General features: G+C 49.2%; 2 protein-coding genes across 4 annotated transcripts; one reads left to right on the forward strand and one right to left on the reverse strand.

Annotated features, from left to right (window-relative positions):
• Window positions 1–1,601: 1,601 nt before the first annotated feature.
• Window positions 1,602–9,671, reverse strand: CIAPIN1 (cytokine induced apoptosis inhibitor 1). 3 transcript variants are annotated; one of them, XM_074583460.1, is made up of 9 exons: window positions 9,342–9,671; window positions 7,159–7,334; window positions 6,691–6,843; window positions 5,226–5,302; window positions 4,782–4,950; window positions 4,508–4,581; window positions 4,062–4,177; window positions 3,448–3,517; window positions 1,602–2,866 (listed from the first exon to the last, which is right to left on the reverse strand). In XM_074583460.1, exons 2-9 carry the CDS (start codon window positions 7,313–7,315, stop codon window positions 2,756–2,758), a joined length of 927 nt encoding a protein of 308 aa, XP_074439561.1. In that variant the 5' UTR covers window positions 7,316–7,334; window positions 9,342–9,671; the 3' UTR covers window positions 1,602–2,755. The 3 variants fall into 3 exon arrangements, with proteins under 3 accessions (XP_074439561.1, XP_074439560.1, XP_074439562.1); XM_074583459.1 differs by lacking the exon at window positions 9,342–9,671 and adding an exon at window positions 8,884–9,147; XM_074583461.1 differs by lacking the exon at window positions 9,342–9,671 and adding an exon at window positions 8,930–9,049.
• Window positions 9,376–18,160, forward strand: COQ9 (coenzyme Q9). The gene is made up of 9 exons (XM_074583458.1): window positions 9,376–9,508; window positions 10,506–10,674; window positions 11,284–11,419; window positions 11,775–11,917; window positions 12,191–12,275; window positions 13,455–13,559; window positions 15,521–15,676; window positions 16,548–16,601; window positions 18,045–18,160. The coding sequence occupies exons 1-9, from the start codon at window positions 9,433–9,435 to the stop codon at window positions 18,078–18,080; spliced, it is 960 nt and encodes a 319-aa protein (XP_074439559.1). The 5' UTR covers window positions 9,376–9,432; the 3' UTR covers window positions 18,081–18,160.
• The last annotated feature ends 75 nt before the right edge of the window (window positions 18,161–18,235 follow it).

Below are 18,235 nucleotides of genomic sequence, written 5' to 3' on the forward strand. Positions count from 1 at the left end.
TCAGCTACTGGGAGAAAAATCAGAGAAGCTTCACTGAAAACGAAGTCACAGTGACGTAACCCTGCTGCAGGCCATGTTTAAAGCATCCGCTGCGAACTCCTGTAGAATTGCCATTGTGGAGCTGGCTCAACAACACATCAGGGACCTGAACCAGGTTTGCTGAGTTCAGTTAATCCTCCTTCGGTTTGTCCTTTTAGCCCCCTTCCCACCATCCCAGCTGCAAGGGAGGGAGATGCCAAGCTCTTCTCCCTGGGATCCCGTGATAGGACACATCGGAATGGTTCAGAGCTGCACCAGGAGAGGTTCAGACCGGACATCAGGAAGCATTTCTTTACCGAAAGGGTGGTCAAACACTGGAACAGGCTTCCGGAAGAGGTCAATACCCCAAGCCTGTCAGTGTTTAAAAGGCATCTGGACAATGCCCTTAATAACACACTTTATCTTGGTCAGCCCTGAAGCTGTCAGGCAGTTGGACCAGGTGATCATTGTAGGTCCCTTCTAACTGAAATATCCTGTTCTACCCCAGGCACAGCCTCAGCCTGCTCACCCCCTTAGGGACAAGTGCCACCTCCCAGGCGCAGGGCGGGTGGCCAGGGGTGGGAGGAGGAGGGGCGGGCAGGCAGGGCAGGCTGGAGGTTGTAGCAGACAAGGGAAGGGGGCTTAAGGGACAAATACTCCTCAAACCCAGCCTGACAGGAGCATATCCCCACCCAGCTGATGCTCCACTGCCAAAGTGTCACCCTTTGAGGGCCTCTTCCACAGCAAGAGTAACAAAACTTAAAGAGAACAAGATTATACAACCTTAACCATCATTAACTGAACTCAGCAGTATCTCAAAGGGCTTCCAGCCTGTTTAAATTCCAGATGAGTGAATCACTGTAAAACAAAAGCTTCTGCTGCTACCTCCTCCCTCTCTTATCTTATTTACTCCTGAAAGGAAAGCAGAGATCAGGTTAACGGCTGCCTTTATCACATGGAGACATGCAGAGATCTGGTCTTCCACCGCCAGTGAGGCTAAAAACGGGCAGTAAAACCCCCAAAGAGGCTTTTACCCATTTCCTTAGATCACAACCAGGAGCGCTAACAGGTTTGTTGAACAGGAGGTTTATCTCAAGATTTGCATCTCCTTGGGAGTTCTTCTCACTGACAAGGGAAGCAGGAAGGGGTCTGGGAACGCCAGGCTCTTGCTGGAGGGCAGCTGTCCCTCTACATACAAGGTCTCGGAGGTCTCCGTTGCCCCCAGTCCCTCATATTCCCCTCTGGCTCTCAGGTAACACTGCAGTGCCTGCCCCTGGATCCACACAGGATGTTTTGCACACCTGGGCGACTCCCTCCTTTCTGTCCCTGCAGGCCGCCTTCTCCACATTCAACCAGGAGGAAAACTCCTTTCTGAAATCTAGACCAAATAAGTTAATCTAGGCAGCTTGATTCTGTTCTTTCCAGTGGGCATCACGTATTCAAGCCATGTTTTCAGTGGAACAATTTATGGAGAACTCCAAGATGCAACCCAACATTTAAACACTTCAAGAAATCACCGAGACGCTGAGTAAAAGGAGAGACGCACTTAGAATGTCACTAATACCAGCCTTAAAACAAACACATTACTATTGGTCACTTTTATTTCAAGAACAGAACAGCCTCTTATGCCAGCTCCCTCTGCACGTTCAGTGCGTAATTCTGGTAGCACGAGCAGTCACATCCTGTAGAGCAAGAGCTCCAAACAAAGCAGTCCCCGCCGAGACGCCGGCTTTGGGTTTTCCTCCTCTCCCTCCCTGGGTGAGAAGCAAGCCTGGCACAGAACGTGAACACGTCCCTCATCCTGCATCTGCGCAGACGCCCCACCAGCACCAATTACACAAATAAATAAAGAGTAGTCAGTATCTTGGGGAGCGGGAGCAGACAGTGACCACAGATCATCTAGAAATTAAGTTATTGCTATGTTCTTACTGGACACTGCAGGTAACTCACTTGGTAACCACCAAGACGGGTGGGAGTCTCAGATTGCCCTTGTGTTATCAGCTCACGTTGGACAGAAAGGTGTGGGAGGACAAGACAGACATTGTTTAATCTGCTCCCTGCCTTAAGGCCAGGAGTTTTCCCAGCGGGACTGAATCATTGTCATTTTGATGGAAAGAGGTGGGGGCAGGGCATATCACGGGCTGGCTCCCAAAACACTTGGAAATTCATCATGCCTGCCAGACTTCACCAATGAGTAGGCTGCTAAGCGTACAGACTGCTAAGTGTATTCGCTGCTCCTGAGCCACCTCCACGTGGTAAGGAATGGCAGCTTCAAATTTCAGAGAGAGCAGGAGCCCAATGTCACCCTGAAAGCTCAGCCGGAGCTGCCGATTCATCAGGGAAAATCAGGGCAAATTGGAGCTGTTCTACACGGGCATGGGGAAGCACTCGTCCTGCCACAAGCACATGAGGTCAACCTGACGCTTGATTCTACTTCCCTCTGCTGGTGGGACATGCTGTGATGGCCAGCGTCCCAGTAGCAAGTCAAGCCAGCTAAGACAAGGAGTAACGTGAAGTCTAATGCATACAAGACCACTTGTCACCAAAGATTATCAGGGAGCCCAAGGTTGATTACAAGCAGTGAGCTCACAGCAGTGTCAGTGCCCACAATGTCCCTCCCCACAAGGCGTATTGGCCGGAGAGCATGAGTTTGGGAGGATGAGGAGGACTGCAGGAAGAACCTCAGACTGATGGAAAAGCAGAGAGGTCCTTCACAGGACATCCAGAGGCATCTTCGTTAGGCATCATGCAGCTGGTTCTCTTTCAGGAGAATCTTCTCCCCAGGCTTGAAGGCGGGCATCCCCAGGTAAGGGCAGCTGGCACAGCGGAACGCATCCCCCAAGTAGCACTGGCAAGAGGAAGAAAAGCACCTTCTGTAATCAGGGGCAACTTTCAGTTCTCTCCCCCCGTGATACGGTTTTTCCAGCTTAAGACGTGACACGCTCCTCAGCATGTATCAGCACAGAAACAGCTTCCCTTCTACCCCATCTCAACATACATGTGGTTAGTGCGGTTAGCAGAGCTGTGCAGGCCACTGTGCTCACATGGAAGAAGCGAGTTTCTCCCCAGCTGGAGCGCCTGGGCACGGCTGCAAGCTGGGCTTGAGGAGCCCCCTAACCACCACAAGGTCCCCTTGTGCTCCCGTAAGGTGATCTTCCCAGAGCAGATCACCAGTTAGTGTGTGAGCAGGGAGGCAAAGGTTTGCTGTTCACTCTGACTCCTACAAGGGCAGCACTTGCACTGGAACAGACAGCACGCACTAGTACAGAGCGTGTGGGCACAGGGCAACAGGCTGAAGCTCTGCAGAAGCTGCACAAGCAGTGTTCGGAAGCAGTAAGCCGGCTTAAGGAGCAGTCACTAAAGAACACAGTTCTTAGACACAAATAACGTACTGCAAACCACAGTACAGAAACAAAAAAGACTATTTACATTTCCACAGGCAGATTTGGGCTGCGAGCTCTTCTTCTCCTGTTCCAGCTCTTCAGCCAGGCCGCATGTGCTGTAGAAAAATAAAAAAGTCACCTGCATCTTGCATCTTTCTGCTTAAAGGTTATGAGTCACCAACACTTGTTCCAGCCCTACTCACACACAACAGCCCTCACTCTGTCACACAACCCAGCTGACTCTGGGACTCTCACACTCTTCACTTTGCTCTTCAACACCGTGGTTGGTATAACAAGTGCTGAAACACTCCTCAAGTTTAAACTGAGTGGGAAATGACTCTACAGCACTTGTCGTGTGTGCTAGTTCTCCTTGAAATCTGAGAAACCAGGGGTTTAGCCAAGGCTGCATAAACCGTTTCTCCACCTTCAAGACTGTTGATTGTACCAGTGTGGTAATTTGTAGCAGTTTTGCTGTGGCTAGTCAATTCTCATTGTACTTGGATTTACATTCAAATAGTTAAGATAAGAAAGGACACCAACCAAGAGAATTACGCTCTGAAGAACAGCAAAAGGTCTACAATCTTTTTTAAAATCCATACAACTCTAAGGGTTTAATGTTACACTTAAAAGGTTTGCCGATATGCTAATCCCAGCACTGACCAGTTCTTGCAGGCTTTCTTTTTGCCCATTTCTTTGCAGGACGGAGCTCTGAGGGACGACGGATCTGGCTTTTTCAAATCCTCCGAATCCAACAGCTCATCAGAGTCCAAAAGATCCTGAAAACATACCATTGAAAATAACAGGCAGAAAACTGATTTGTCAGTAGGGAATGACATTGCTGTGTTATGTTTGAAGAAATGGTGCTATCTGTAGCACCAGCATGAAAGTGCTGCAGCTGTGCCCTCTTATCCCTGTCTCCTCTCCACCCTCACCACACCTCTGGACTCTCAAGACCTCACATAGTAGACAAGATATTTTGCCCTGGGGATGCTTTTCTACCTCTTAAGTTGTAAAGCTTCCCAAGAGGTATGACTGAAACTATTTAGAGAAGGAAAAAGAGGAGAGAGAAGGAAAAACAGCAAAGCCTCACAAACGAGACCAGATACCATTTCTTCATCGTTCATGTCATTGGCAGAGAGCGTCCACAGCTTGGCAGTGGCTGGGTCCACAGAGGGTTTTCCTGGAGCCAAAACAAAGGAAGAAATAGTAGGTACTCCAGCTTTTACGCCATCTACTCCCAACAGAGTTCAAACAACTTTGGGAAGTCCCACTTCACGGGTTTTTCCTATAGGACTCCCTACGCCGGAGCTGTCTCCCTATTCGGATGCCAGTCACCCGAGGGGCAGGCACTCCAGACATTTAGCACACACTACTCCTTACCTGAAGGACCAGGTTGCTTGGCAAAGGAAAGTTTGAGCTGACTTGAGGACCCCACTTCAAAATTGGGCTTCTTGCCTTCTATCTGGACAATGAGAAGGTCATTGCCTTGGTAACCCAAATGTTCTCGGACCGACTGGGCCTCCTCTGGGGTCAACGCTTCCTTTTGCAGCTGCAATGTAAGATTTTAGGTTAATCTCGTGCAAAACCCCTTATTTCAGCACCCGGTCCAACATTCCAGTGAACACAGACAACCGGTATTTTCAATCCTAAAGAAAAACACTACCTTTGCAGAAACTAAAGTTTGTGTCAGGCAGTGTCTGCGCACCTTTACAGTAAACCAGGGTAGCTAAACACCTTGTCACCCAGCAAGTCCCCGGGAATCAGCCTCAGCATTTCAAAGTAACTGTACGAGGGGGTTTCTGGAAGCAGTTAGTACATACGTACCTCCTTCACTTCCACCAACCCAGAGAGAGTCAGAGCTGTGGGGAGTTTGGCTGCTGTCTTGATTCTGCTGTTGTTTCCTGGAAGACATGAAAGCAGGAAGTAGGAGGAGGGAAGAACAAGAAGAAAGGTTATGGAGAAACCTGGAAGAGTAAGAGCTTTAGAAGGAAGTACTCAAGACAAACCTCTGCTTTAAAATGGAGCCCTTTCCAGTTGACAGCAGGAACAAACAAGAAAGAGGGTAAGCGGCTTGCTTATGAAAATAACAGCCTGGGGTCACAAAGCTGTTCCAGCTCCAGATCTGTTCTGTATATGCCAAAACCTTCCTTAATCCAATTTACACCCACCAAAAAAAGGAAACAAAAACCCACCCCAAAACCCAAACGACAACATACCCCAAAATATTTTCACATACTACAGCGAACAACTCATCATGAAGTTTTCAAAATATGGTCTCCTAAATGAACATTACATTCAGAAACACAACATTCAAGAGCCTTGTTCTCATAGGCAAAAGCTATTAAAATCACTGTAAATCAAAACCTCATCACAGGCGGCTTCTCTTGGGCACAGGATTGTGCCGAACAGAATCCATTCACCCTCTCCCACCAGGCCCACTTCCAGTTTATTCCAAGTCCACCAAATGCCAGCCTGTCAGATGTGACTTTGGAAAAAAGAAGCCTCATCTACTCCAGACTTTGCATGTTCTTTGTTCTGTCCCAGGAATCTTCCCCCCTGTCCCTAAGGTACCCCTTGCACCTCGGAGCCACTGCCAGCTTCAAAGCGTTGGCAAATCTTCCCAAGCTGAAGAAGGTGTTTCTGCTGCCACTTACACCACCATTTTCAGCACTGTAGATTGCGCCAACAGAAACACCGTCAGCATAGGTGCTTCTGTTCTTATCAGGTGGCATATTATTTCCCACTTCCAGGCTGAAGCAGCTCCCTACGCCAGCAAGGTTTGAACACAGGTCAAGTATAAGACAGAGAAGTAACCTTGTGTTCACCACCTTGCGTGCTCCTCCAGCTGTCCCATGGCAGGTGCTCTGGCTTTACTCCTAAAGCTCAGTCCAAACACTTCTACCTTTTCTGTATAACTATCTCTCACCTGGCTTCTGAGACAGTGTCTCTATCGGCATTTGTCACCTGTTTTTAAAATAACTTCAGAAGCACACCATCTGCAACTATTTAACATTACACACCCTAGGAGAAGACCAGCGTCCACTGAGATTTTCAATGTAGTTTAGGAACAAGCCTATCCAGCACTTTTTATAGAAGGAGAGTGACTGCAAACATCTCTGACGGCTACCAGTCGAAACACGGGATAAAAACCTTGCTATTCAGGTTAGTGTGTCAGTAGAATGAAAAATCTCTGAACATCAGTCAGGGTTCCTGTCCTTTCCATTTCAGCCTAATCCTCACAAGAATTGGTGTGTTGCCATGAAAGCAAGGCCGATGTGTATTCTCTCACCTGACTCTGTCACCACTGGTTCTTTCAGGAGGACACGGCCCCCCGGCTTAAGTATCCGAGCTATTTCTGCCAGTACCTCTGCACTGTGCTGCGCAGTACTGCCTGGTACCACACCAGAGAGAATTACATCGAAACTGGACTCCCTGTGAGCGGCTGAAAAGAAAAACAGAGGAAGATGGTACAACTTCAGACATACACGCACAGAGCTTTGCCTAATACATCTGTCCCACCTCCCTCATCTCTCATGCTTGCGTATGACAGCAATAACTGATTAAAGACACCAGGCACAGGAAGCACAACCAGGGTATATCACTTTATTTGCCTTACTGCCAGCGGTTAAGAGTTAGCAGTAGGTGCTATTGTTGTTACGAATGCTGACTAACAAACCAGGGAAGATGTCAGGTCACACAACAGAAGCATCCTCTCCCTCTAAACAATGAAACAGTGAAAAATTAAGCTCATTCTTACACTGACACAGTTGGTTAACATTTTCCACAGAGACACGATTATCAGCTCCCACCAGCGCCTGAATTTTATCCACCAAATCCTTCAGGGCTTCAACTGGCGAGGAGCTGTCCCAGATGATGGCCACACGCTGGCCTGGTGTGACTCCGTACTCCCCCATTTCTGCAGCAGCCGCAAACCTGACAGTGACAGAGAGAGGAAGGGTAAGTGCCAAGCACTGCATAGACCCCTGTGGACTGTTACTTAATCACAGAGCAGTGACTTGTTTTAATAAATGTGGATTATTTTCTGGAGACAGGCAGCACAGAGCTCCCACAAGCTGAGCGTTAACGTGACATTAAGAAATAGCTACACTTAAAGGCATAATTCAGTTTCTCTCCAGTTCAGAGACTAGTTTTGCAGGTAGACTGCAAGTCATGCTAAAAAAAAAAACCACAATAAAAAACAACCAAAACCCAAACCAATAAAAACTTACCTGCTTTCCTTAAAGATTGTGAATAGAGACATAAACAAGATTTCTGAATTTCCAGACTCGTGACAACTATTTGACATTAAACACTGCCTTGTTTCTCCTACTCAGGACATGACCTAGCAGAGTTTGCTTCCACAATACATGCGAAGAAAACAAATTAATTTTTGGGCATTCCCAGCATTCCAGATTGAGGCTCTCTCAACTCTTATCATTGTTGGTGCTGGGTGAGCGATTACACGGAGGGAGGAGGGGAACAGAAAGTGCAGTGAAGTGACAATTTTGAGAAACCTCTCTGCACTAATATTTATAAAAGACTGCATTCCTGACAGAGTCCGAAGAAAATCTGCCCTACAGAAGGGCCACAGTATACTCAACTGCCTGCAGTCAGGCGTGCAGCCTATTTTGATCCCCAGTTCCTATGGCTCTAAGTGCCATGAACACCTCTCTCCTGGAAACTGCAAACAAGTTCACAACGGGATAACCCTGCACCTTGTCTGAGCTACTGTGGTAGGAATTAGCACTAACGCAGCCCACGCTGACAAGGAGCCGAAGATCTTGGATGTATTCTACAGGTTATAGCATCTCACAGTTGGCCTTGCATGCATATGCAACACAAGATAAGCAATTACGACAGACAGTAACGCTAGCAAACACACATATTAATCTCATTTAAAAGCCACCTTTCCCAGGCTGAAAACTGCAAAAGATATACATAAGGTGTATAAGCTACATAAATCCAAAGTCACACCTTCCTCTCAGAACAGCAGGCTGCAACCTTTCAAGATGAGTCAGAGCCCAAACTACATCAACAGCAACAACTAGCCCGCATCAGTCCCTTGAAATGCAACGTAAAGAAAGTAGGAAGCTATCTCAAAGTCACCTCAAAGACGTGACGTTACATCTGCCTTCAGTCAAAGTAAAGGCTAGGAGTTACCATCAAAGCATGCACAGTCATATTCTTGATGAGATGACAGCGGGGGGGGGGGGGGGGGGGGGAGATATTTTTCTCCCACTGTATTTTCCAGTAGAAGGTGAAATTTGCACTCTCCTCTATCCCACTGAGGAGGATTCCCAATGGCCGGGATCAGGCCCAAGGGCTGGATCAGGGCAGATGCTGGGCTGGGCATAGGGAGGGGGCCTTATCTTAATTTCACACACGTTTAACAGTCCTTGAACAGAACTGCTCAAAACAGGGCAAGAAAGGAGCTTTAAACACAATATTGAAGGCTACCAGCTTCATTATTTAAAAAACCTACCTCATATAGCACGTCAAAACTGGAAATTAAAGCTTTCTGGGCATACCTTGCGATGCACAGCAGGCAGCTTTCCAGCGGCCCAGGACGTGATCCCAGGCTGCAGCCAACGACTACGTTGGCCCGACAGCAGATGAATATTTTAAATACATACAGAAAGGGTAGAATAAACCTCTTTAATCACCAAGCCGGGAACGGTTTACAGGGACGAGGAAGAAGATACGTGAAGGAATTTCACACAGGAACCCCAACCCCAACCCCAACCCCTACCCCAACCCCAACCCCTACCCCAACCCCAACCCCAACCCCAACCCCAACCCCAACCCCAACCCCAACCCCAACCCCAACCCCAACCCCAACCCCAACCCCAACCCCTCCGCTTCAGACGAGGCCCCGGGAGAGCCTTTTTAAGGGGGAAAAAAGGGGGAATACGGGCCAAGGCGCTCCCCGGCCGCCCTCACCTCAGGCCGCCTCTCCTCGCCTCTCCCCAGCTCGCCCCGTCTCGCACTGACGCCGTCAGCGCCGCGTCATCGCGCTCTGCCCGCTTCCAAGATGGCGGCGGCGGCGGCGGCGGCGGCAGCGGGCGGCCTCCGGCGGGCGGGCTGGCGGCTGTGGCGGGGACGAGCGGGTGAGGGGAGCGGCGGCGGCGGCGGCGTAGCCGGGACGTGGAGGGAACGCGGCGGTTGTCCGTAGCGTGCGGGACGGGGCCGGGTGGGGCGGGGCCGGGCGGGGCGGGGGAAGGTGAGGTGAAGGGCAGAAGTGGGGCGCCGCTAGTGGGCGACACGGGGTTGCAGGCCTCGACTCGACTTCACAGCCTTGGGTCTGGGAGGTGGGCCGTGAAGCCGGGCCTTGGCCTGCCTGGGGGTGCAGCCTGGCCCGTGAAGCGGCTCTCTGGGGGGGTGGGTGGTGGGGTGAAGGGGGCTGTGCAGGCCCTGGTGTGAGGAGAGCCCTTCAGCGGGCCTGGCGCCCCACCAGCCCCTCACACCTCCCTGCTCCACACGAGGGAAGCGGAGGGGTGGTTGGGTTTGGTGGTGGTGGTTTTTTTTGTGGTTTTTTTTTTTTTTTAAAGCGTGAGCCATGCAACCCCAGCTTATTAAAAAAAGAAAACCCCAAACCTCACTGCCGTTCAATGAAAAATTCTCACAGAGTAGCTGTAACTGAAAGCTGTGTTGGCTTTGAGTTGCCTGAGGAACACACATCGTGATCAGCGTGTTGTATCTGTTAAGATTGCTGGCTCTCCATGCTGTTCCTTGCCTCTTGCCCTGAGCTCAGGGGTCAGCGCCTTCCTCTAACTCCTCTCCATCAGGGAGCGAGAAGGAGAGAGGGTGTGCTGCAGGGGAGTCAGTGTATGTTTGTGTGCCTGGTTTACAGTCTGAGATTGGGAAACTATTTGCAATACGTTCCATCTGCATCGTTCTCTTCCCCACAAAACATTTTCACGTTACTTTCATCAAGTCAATGTGAGCTCAGCTGAGAGGGGTGCCTCTCAGGAGTGTAAAAAAAGACTGCCTCTAGAAATTTGTGTTCTTTCCAGCTCTGCTTACTGCAACTTTCTTCTTCACCCTAATTTTCTGTACTTCCTCTTGTTGGAAGGAGACATCTGACTCTCTTGGTTTCCCTTTTAGTGGTCAGGTGCCAACTCTCCCCACCTCACCGTGCTCTCCAGGCCTCGGCAGTGCTGAGGAGAGTCTCCGATGAGCAGAAGGAGCCATTGGCATCTTCCTCTCAGCAGCAGTTTGATTCGCATCCAACCAATCACCAGCCTGAACAGGAACCTCAGGGCCCTCGCCCCAGGTAACTCACTAGCTATTTCTAGTGCTGTCCTGCCGACAGTGGGATCAGAAGGCTTTGCTTTCCTGAAACTTGCGTCTGAAACTCGGAGACAACGAGATCCAGAGTTAATGAAGCTTCAGACTGCAGCAGCTGGAGGGCTGGTTTGCTGTGACGGTGCAAATTCCACTGTCTGCCGTGGAGACAGGATGGGACTTGCTTTCAAGAGGGAACCTCTCTGGTCCGCAAAGCACAAGTCTTCGCTTCTGGATTTTTGTGTAAATCTACACAAAACACGGACAATATGTTGTCCACGTGCCCATAACTATAAAGCCCCCATTGGGAATGCTTATACTTTAGGGTTTTCTTAAAGGAGGGGGAATCTGAGGCCAGTTGGTCTCCAGGTAGGCACCTAGATTGAGCCCTCTCTTATCTTTCTCTTCTCTCATGGCAAAGGTTTGTTAAGAATAATTTTTCTGGAAAGGGAAGGATTTTACAGGAGGAGGTGAGATTTGTGCTAAGCGGATCTCAAAGGGTGCCTGCACATAGTGATGGCAGTGAGTGAGTGGCAGAGTCCAGGTTGCTGATGTTTGATGGTGACGTTCCCCTCACTGTAACAATACCTTCTCATAGTTACACTGGCCAGGGCGGCCAGGAGTCTGAGGACTATGAGAGCGAGGAGCAGCTGCAGCATCGAATCCTCACAGCAGCGCTGGAGTTTGTGCCTGAACATGGCTGGACTGCAGAAGCCATTGCAGAGGGAGCCAAGGTATGTGGGGAGAGAAGCAAAGAACCAGTTGAAAACTGGATGGAGCTGAAGTCCAAAGACAGCCGGGCCTGCATGCTTCCCCCACATACTCTTGGGCGATGCACCCTAGTCGGCAAATGGTACTGGGCAGGAACGCATCCCAGCATTATCTGAGAGGGATAAGTCTGTCAGAGTTTAACTAAGGCACGATGTAGTGATCTTAAAGAGAGGAAAACACGTAGAGGAAGAGGTTTTTAATGCAGTGTTGCTTTGTTTAAATTCATATAACTTTGCAAAATAAATACAATGTATTTCCCAGCTGGATTCTGCTTAGCAGTGTATGACCCAGTCTGTGCTTCTCCCTTCTTCCCTGCAGACCCTGGGTCTCTCTGCTGCTGCTGCAGGGATGTTTCACAGTGACGGCAGCGAACTGATCCTGCACTTTGTGTCTCAGTGCAACACCAAGCTGTCTGAGGTGCTGGAGCAGGAACAAAAACTAGTGCAGCTGGGCGAAGCAGAGTGAGTATTGGGTATGAAAAAACATCTTCCTTGGCAGACTTTGGGGACTGGATAGGCAGAGAGGCCACCTGGGACACGGATACTTTAAGTTGAAAACAATGTAATTTAGCCAAACAGAACCACCTTCCCAGATACGGGGTTGGACCAGAGGCATGAAGGATACATAATACTTTGCCTGTCTGTTGCTGAGGCAGGCAAGGATTGATCTTTCAAGTTCAGAATTGAGTTTAACTTGGATGTTTTTCATATTTGTATTTTGTTTTTCTCACCCAGGAAGAAGCCTACAGATCAATTCCTGAGAGATGCTGTGCAAGCCAGACTGAGGATGCTGATTCCGTATATTGAGAAATGGCCTCAGGTATAAAATGAATATCAAGATGGTCTATTTTTTTGTGTGTATTTTGAACACTCTGTGGTTTTCAGCGTAGTCTCTCCACCAGAATAGTTCAAGGCTGTAAATGAAACCCTCCCTGGTTTCAAATGATTCATACCCTTCAAAAGTAGAACACCCTTGGAAAGAGGCAGTTAAAGGTTTCCTTAGAACAACTATTTCTTGCAGTTCCGGAAAGGCAGACCTCCATCATTCACTCCACCTATCTGGGATCCCTAGGGAGTAACCTGTGTCTCTGCTTAGCCCTATGTGCAGTGTCACTGCAAGTCAGGCTCCTTGCTGCATTGTTCTGGTTGCACCGGTATCATCTGATGCCTGGAAATACAGAACTGCTGCTTTGTTGCAAGAAGCTGCCTGCCTAGTGTGCAAATGACAAACCCTTGGCAACCTGAGGGTAGATCTGTGAACTGAGAGAGCTCCGTGCTTCCAAATTCGGATTGAAGTCTCAAGCCTTTCTTCCCAGGGTGGGAAAGGAATCGAATAGTGGCCTCAGTAATAAGCAAGGAGTTCCCAACCTTGGGCTGCAAAGATTGCTGCAATCTGTTGTCCAGAATCGCTGCTGGCCTCTGGGCAGCTGAACCCAGCGCTTCTTGCAGAGAGAGAAGACACGATTCATGTTTTTGTTCCAGATTAGCATAACTTGTCTTGTGAAGAACGTGGGTGGTTTGTGACTGTCCTGGCGTTGTGTTACTATGTTCAAAGGCTGCAGGATCCCAGTAGGGCCATTATGGCTGGCTGTTCTTGGTAGCTGCTTTAAGTTCAAAGTCAAATTCAGAGAAAGGAGAGACTTGACTCCCTGCCCGTAGGGGCACAGCACAAGTGTGAGTCAGCTCAGCCTGTGCTGTGTTTCCATGCCTGGAGAGGCAGCTCAAGAGAGACAAAAGAGTGGTGTTTGAGCTGAGCGGGGAGCTTTGGGCTCCAGTAAGTGCTGAGGCTTGAGCTCAGCTGTCACACTATACGTTCCCCGCAAATCCAGCCTGTTTGAAAGACCAGTGCTAGCTAAAAGAGCTGGGAGGTCCGGTCACTGGGAGTTGGAGGCAAGTCAACAGCAACAGGGAAAGGATAACAGAGCAGAGCATTGTTGGTCAGCTTTAATGCTATGTCCTCTCTTTGACTCTCCCACTTCTTTGTGTATTTCCTTTGCAGGCTCTGAGCATCCTGCTGCTCCCGCATAACATCCCTTCCAGCCTCAACCTCCTCACCAGCATGATCGATGATATATGGCACTATGCTGGAGACCAGTCCACAGACGTAAGTCTTTGTGCTTTGCAGACCGGCTGGTTCTACCCGTCGGCACTTCAGCAAAATGATGGGTTGAAGTAGGCGTAGGGCCACGTCTCTCTTGAAACAATCAATTTGTTGAATGAGGAAGATGTTTTCAGAAGCACTCAAGGGTCCTTATAAGCTATAGTCTAATTTCCAGAGAGGCTTAGGAGCCATGGGGACTAAATGCAAATTTGTGCCAATGGGATTAGTGCAAATTAAAAGGACCTGCTTTCGTAGAGTCTTTTAAGTGTTCTTTTTTATTTTGAAGACACGCACAAAATTGTTGAGATTTTGAGACTAAGAAGTTGGTCCAGTATTCAGTAAGTGAGCAGCGTGTCTCTTTTGAAGCAGCTGTCTCTTCCACCAGCAGCAGCATTTACAGATTTGACTTGAAAACCTTTAAAGAACCTACCTAAAAATACCAGTAGCTTATTAAAGCTTTCATCTTTCTGGCAGGAAATAAAAGAAAATTATAACCTTAATTAAAGCAATTAATACATTACTTTAATTCATATAGATGTAGGGAGAGATGGGAAAAGCTAAATGAAGCATTTTAACAAACTGCTTTAATAAGCTTCTTTTATCTAAGTGTAAAAGAGAAGTTACTGCAGTGAAAAATAAATAAGATGACAGAAAAATTAAAGGAATAAACCAGAAGAGAACCGAAAGACTGTGATTGCATTAGGAACTGCAAGTCAAATTAACACATCAGAGTCAGTGTCTGCACTGAGCTGTTCCTAAAGTCTCTTCCGACGCAGAGATTAGGAGAGGTTCTAAAGTTTGTCTTTTGTTTGCACCTTCTGACCGGTTACAAGAGTTTTCTTGTGAAGCTGTGATGCCGAGCCTGCTCCCTCTTTCCCAGTAAAGGGGTTTAACATGACTGGCAGTGCAGCCCTCTTCACAACACCAGGAGCTCGGCAGGGTATGCCCATGCCTCAGAGACCCCTTCAGGTGCTTTTTTCGGAGCAGGAGGAGAATCAATACAAAGAGTTTGGTCTCAGGCACATGAAGGATCCAGCTGCAAGTGGCAGCATCCCTTATGTTACTCCCTTCCTCAAAGTGGTGCAGACAGTAGAGCTTTCCAGCCGACGGTTGTTTTTAAAATAAAGACCAGTGTTTTTATTTCTCTGTTGCTTTGTAGTGGTGAATGGAACAACCATTCCATTTTTTCTAGTCTTTTTTCTAGGTAATAGCAGCAAGTGAAGTTGAAGACCTGTTTTTAAAAATGTTTGTATATTTTGTCTGCCAGTGGTGCAAGTGCACCTGGAAAAACTGAACTGTTTGAGTTATTTGTGCATCTTTGCATTGTGTAACCTATTTTTGAAATGGATCCTACAGCATTGCTGCCAGCAGCATACTGATGCATTTAGTGATTCAGCGGGCAGTACTGGTATTTCAGTAATAGGATTTGGGAAAGGTGTATCTCTTTGTGCTGTCTTCCACTGTTCTGTCCTCTGTTCGTTCCCTTTCTTCACACTTGTATCTGGTGCAAACCACAGCTTATGTTCAGTACCAAATATAGCCATTTCTCATCCAATCAGATGTAGAATCAGAGCTTTGCATTGCCTGCTAGCAGTCTGTAAAGCAAAGATGAACTCTTGCACTGTGCACTCAGTCTAGCTGGGCAAGGGAGAATTCCTTGCCGTCTGCTGCAGGTGCCTGTTTGCAGCCAGAAGCAGGCGGTGGGGATTTTGTTCAGCAGTTTTAGACACTGTGCTTGTGACCTCTGTCTGGTGCCACGGGAGCAGCTGTGCTGTCAGATGTCGGTGTTGGCTGGTGGCCCACTGCATCACAGAGACGAGTTACGCAGTTTAAGTGGGGAAGGAGTGTGCCGTCGGTATGCTATTTTCCTTTGCTGTTCTTCAGTCTGCTTTCGTGAGCTGCATTCCTGATCTGCATTCACGTCATACCTTTCTCTCTCTCTCTCTAATTTCATGCCCTTGCAGTTTAACTGGTACACTCGTCGGGCTGTGCTCACTGGCATCTACAACACCACCGAGCTGGTGATGATGCAGGATTCATCCCCTGACTTCGAGGACACTTGGCGCTTCCTGGAAAACAGAGTAGCTGATGCCATGAACATGGGCAATACAGCTAATCAGGTAACGCTACAGGCAAGGTATACATAGAATCACAGTATGGTTAGACCTGGAAGGGACCTTAAAGCCCACCCAGTGCCACCCCCTGCCCTGGGCAGGGACACCTCCCACCAGACCACGTTGCTCCAAGCCCCGTCCAGCCTGGCCTTGAACACCTCCAGGGATGGGGCAGCCACAGCTTCTCTGGGCAACCTGGGCCAGGGGCTCACCACCCTCAGAGTGAAAAATTTCTTCCTGAGATCTAATCTAAATCTCCCCTCTTCCAGTTTAAAACTGTTCCCCCTTGTCCTGTCACTCGACTCCCTGATCCAGAGTCCCTCCCCAGCTTTTGTGGAGCCCCTTTAGGGACTGGAAGGTCTCCCTGGAGTCTTTTCTTCTCCAGGCTGAATACTCCCAACTCTCTCAGCCTGTCCTCACAGCAGAGGGGCTCCAGCCCTCGGATCATCTTTGTGGCCTCCTCTGGACCCACTCCAACAGGTCCATGTCCTTCATGCAGCGTCCTCCTTCTCTCCAAATATATATGCTGACAGAGCTGGCTTTTTGATCATGCAGAGCACACGTCTGTTGAGAGACCACTTTGTACTGGCAGATGAATGCATAAATGCTGTCGGTTCAACATCAATAAATGCTTACATATTTTCTAGTAAGATTACATGTAGGCACTCTTTTTGTCAGACTGGCCTGATGGTTGGGAGATGTATATTCCCAGGAAATCTCTTTCATGTTTCTTATTTCTGGGTGTCATTTGTCTGCAGCGCTTGGCCTCTGTCAGCACCTTTCTGTAGCAAATACGTGTCTGTTGTGCATTACATCTCTGTGTTTGGGCGGCCACCAGTGTAACTGCAGAAGGTCATGTTCTGCTTGTGTCTCCTAGGTACAGTCAACAGGAGAAGCAGTTGTCCAGGGCCTGATGGGAGCTGCAGTTACGGTAAGTAATGCTAAAACCAGCAGGGCTGTAAGGGCAGAACTGTTTCTGTTCCCTTCCGTGCTGAATGTCAGCATGCTTTTCCTCCCAAATCTAGAGGACAGCATGAAAGAGAATTGTCTTTCATAACTTCACTACATGCAAGGATGATTTTCTGGGTAGTTTGGGGTTAGCTCACTGTTTTGTGGTGAAAGGGCTTGTAATAGAGTGTAAAAAATAAAGTCTGAAGCTGCAGGGTGAACTTTAGGGATGAGAGACTGGCAATCAGAATAAATACAAGTGTTCTCCATCGCTCATCATGAGATCTCTTCCACTGCCAGTCCCTGCAGTGGAAATCTTGATGGAAGGCCTGTGGACATGTGGGAAGTGGCACTTGTCCCTGAGTCACAGCGGGGTGACTTCCTCAGGCTGTTTCAGTTGACTGCGGTGTGCTTCCAAGAATTCACTGACTTCTTGGTGGCATCCTGGACTGCTTTGTGTCTGCGCAGGGGGAGCTGCACATCCTCTGGGATAGGAAACAATCCTTTGTGTACCCAGGAATTCAAGGGCATCAGGGCCTCCCTGTGATTCTATTTTTGTACAACTCCTGTTGCACTTATCAGCGAAGTGATTTCCTTGTTGTCAGAAATACATTTTCTGTGTGCTTACCAGTACAAGACAAACAGGCTGGAACATAAATTAGAAATCATTTTTACTGTATGAAGCAGTTCTCAAGAATTTCTCTCACCTCCTTCCCCCTGCAGTTACGGTGGAATCATTTCAGAGCTTTAGCATTTCTCAGCCCCTCTCTGCTTTCACACCCGTGTATGCAGATAGGATCCCCCACCGGAGAAATCCCCCACCAGAGAAATCCCCCTGCTCTTTGTGCTTCATACCTCGACACAGCTGTGTCCCTGGGTCCGAGATGTGTCCTCTCAGTGCATGTTTAGCCTGTCTGTGCAGATAAACTGGAGGAACTAGACTGCTTCGGAAGGGGGGTGGGTTGCAGCCAGACGTTTTGGGGGCAAAATCATCCCAGTACATTAACTATTAGGGGCAACCAGTCCGGAGGGCGCAGCGGCTGTGCAGGGGTGCTGAGCTCTCCAGGTCTCTGCAAAACGGATGAGCAAGCCGAATGCCTCCAAGGCTTAAATTCACCGTCGGGGGCTGTGGGGCCACAGAAATACACCCAAGCCGAGCACAGCTGCCCTTGAGAGCGGGTTGTGGTCGGGGGGATGCCCGCGGCTGGGTCGAGGGCGATCCTCCTCCAGCCCTTTGGCCCTCGCCCCCGGTCCCTGACCCCCCCAGGTGCACCGGCCTCCCCCCGACCCCTCGCTCCTGGAGCAGGACGCGCTGCCCAGCAGAGCTGAGACCCCCCCAGGGCTAGGCGAAGGCTTCAGTGCCTTGTGGAGCACGGCCTCCCCCCGGGACACCGGTACTTAATCCCCCTTCTCCTCCCCCCGGTAGATCAAGAACCTGGCGGGGCTGAACCAGCGCCGGTGAGGAGAGACCCGACGGCGCGGAAGCCCGGACCGGCGGCCCCCGACCCTTCCCCGACACCAATAAACCCGCACCGCAGCCTGGCACAGACTCTTCTTGCGGCACAGTGGGGGGAGCGGGGCGGGGCGGGACGGACCGGAGCGGGCGGGGCCTCCGGT

Source organism: Larus michahellis, chromosome 4 (assembly GCF_964199755.1).
Source record: "Larus michahellis chromosome 4, bLarMic1.1, whole genome shotgun sequence".
NCBI lineage: Eukaryota > Metazoa > Chordata > Aves > Charadriiformes > Laridae > Larus > Larus michahellis.

Coding starts and splice junctions, on each gene's coding strand:
- COQ9 (XM_074583458.1), top strand. CDS start 9,433: ATGGCGGCGGCGGCGGCGGCGGCGGCAGCGGGCGGCCTCCGGCGGGCG. Junction 10,675..11,283: donor CCTCAGGGCCCTCGCCCCAG/GTAACTCACTAG, acceptor ACCTTCTCATAG/TTACACTGGCCAGGGCGGCC. Junction 11,918..12,190: donor GTGCAGCTGGGCGAAGCAGA/GTGAGTATTGGG, acceptor TTTCTCACCCAG/GAAGAAGCCTACAGATCAAT.
- CIAPIN1 (XM_074583459.1), bottom strand. Junction 6,844..7,158: donor TGTTAACCAACTGTGTCAGT/GTAAGAATGAGC, acceptor TTTTCTTTTCAG/CCGCTCACAGGGAGTCCAGT. Junction 2,867..3,447: donor CCAAATCTGCCTGTGGAAAT/GTAAATAGTCTT, acceptor TCCTCTTGCCAG/TGCTACTTGGGGGATGCGTT.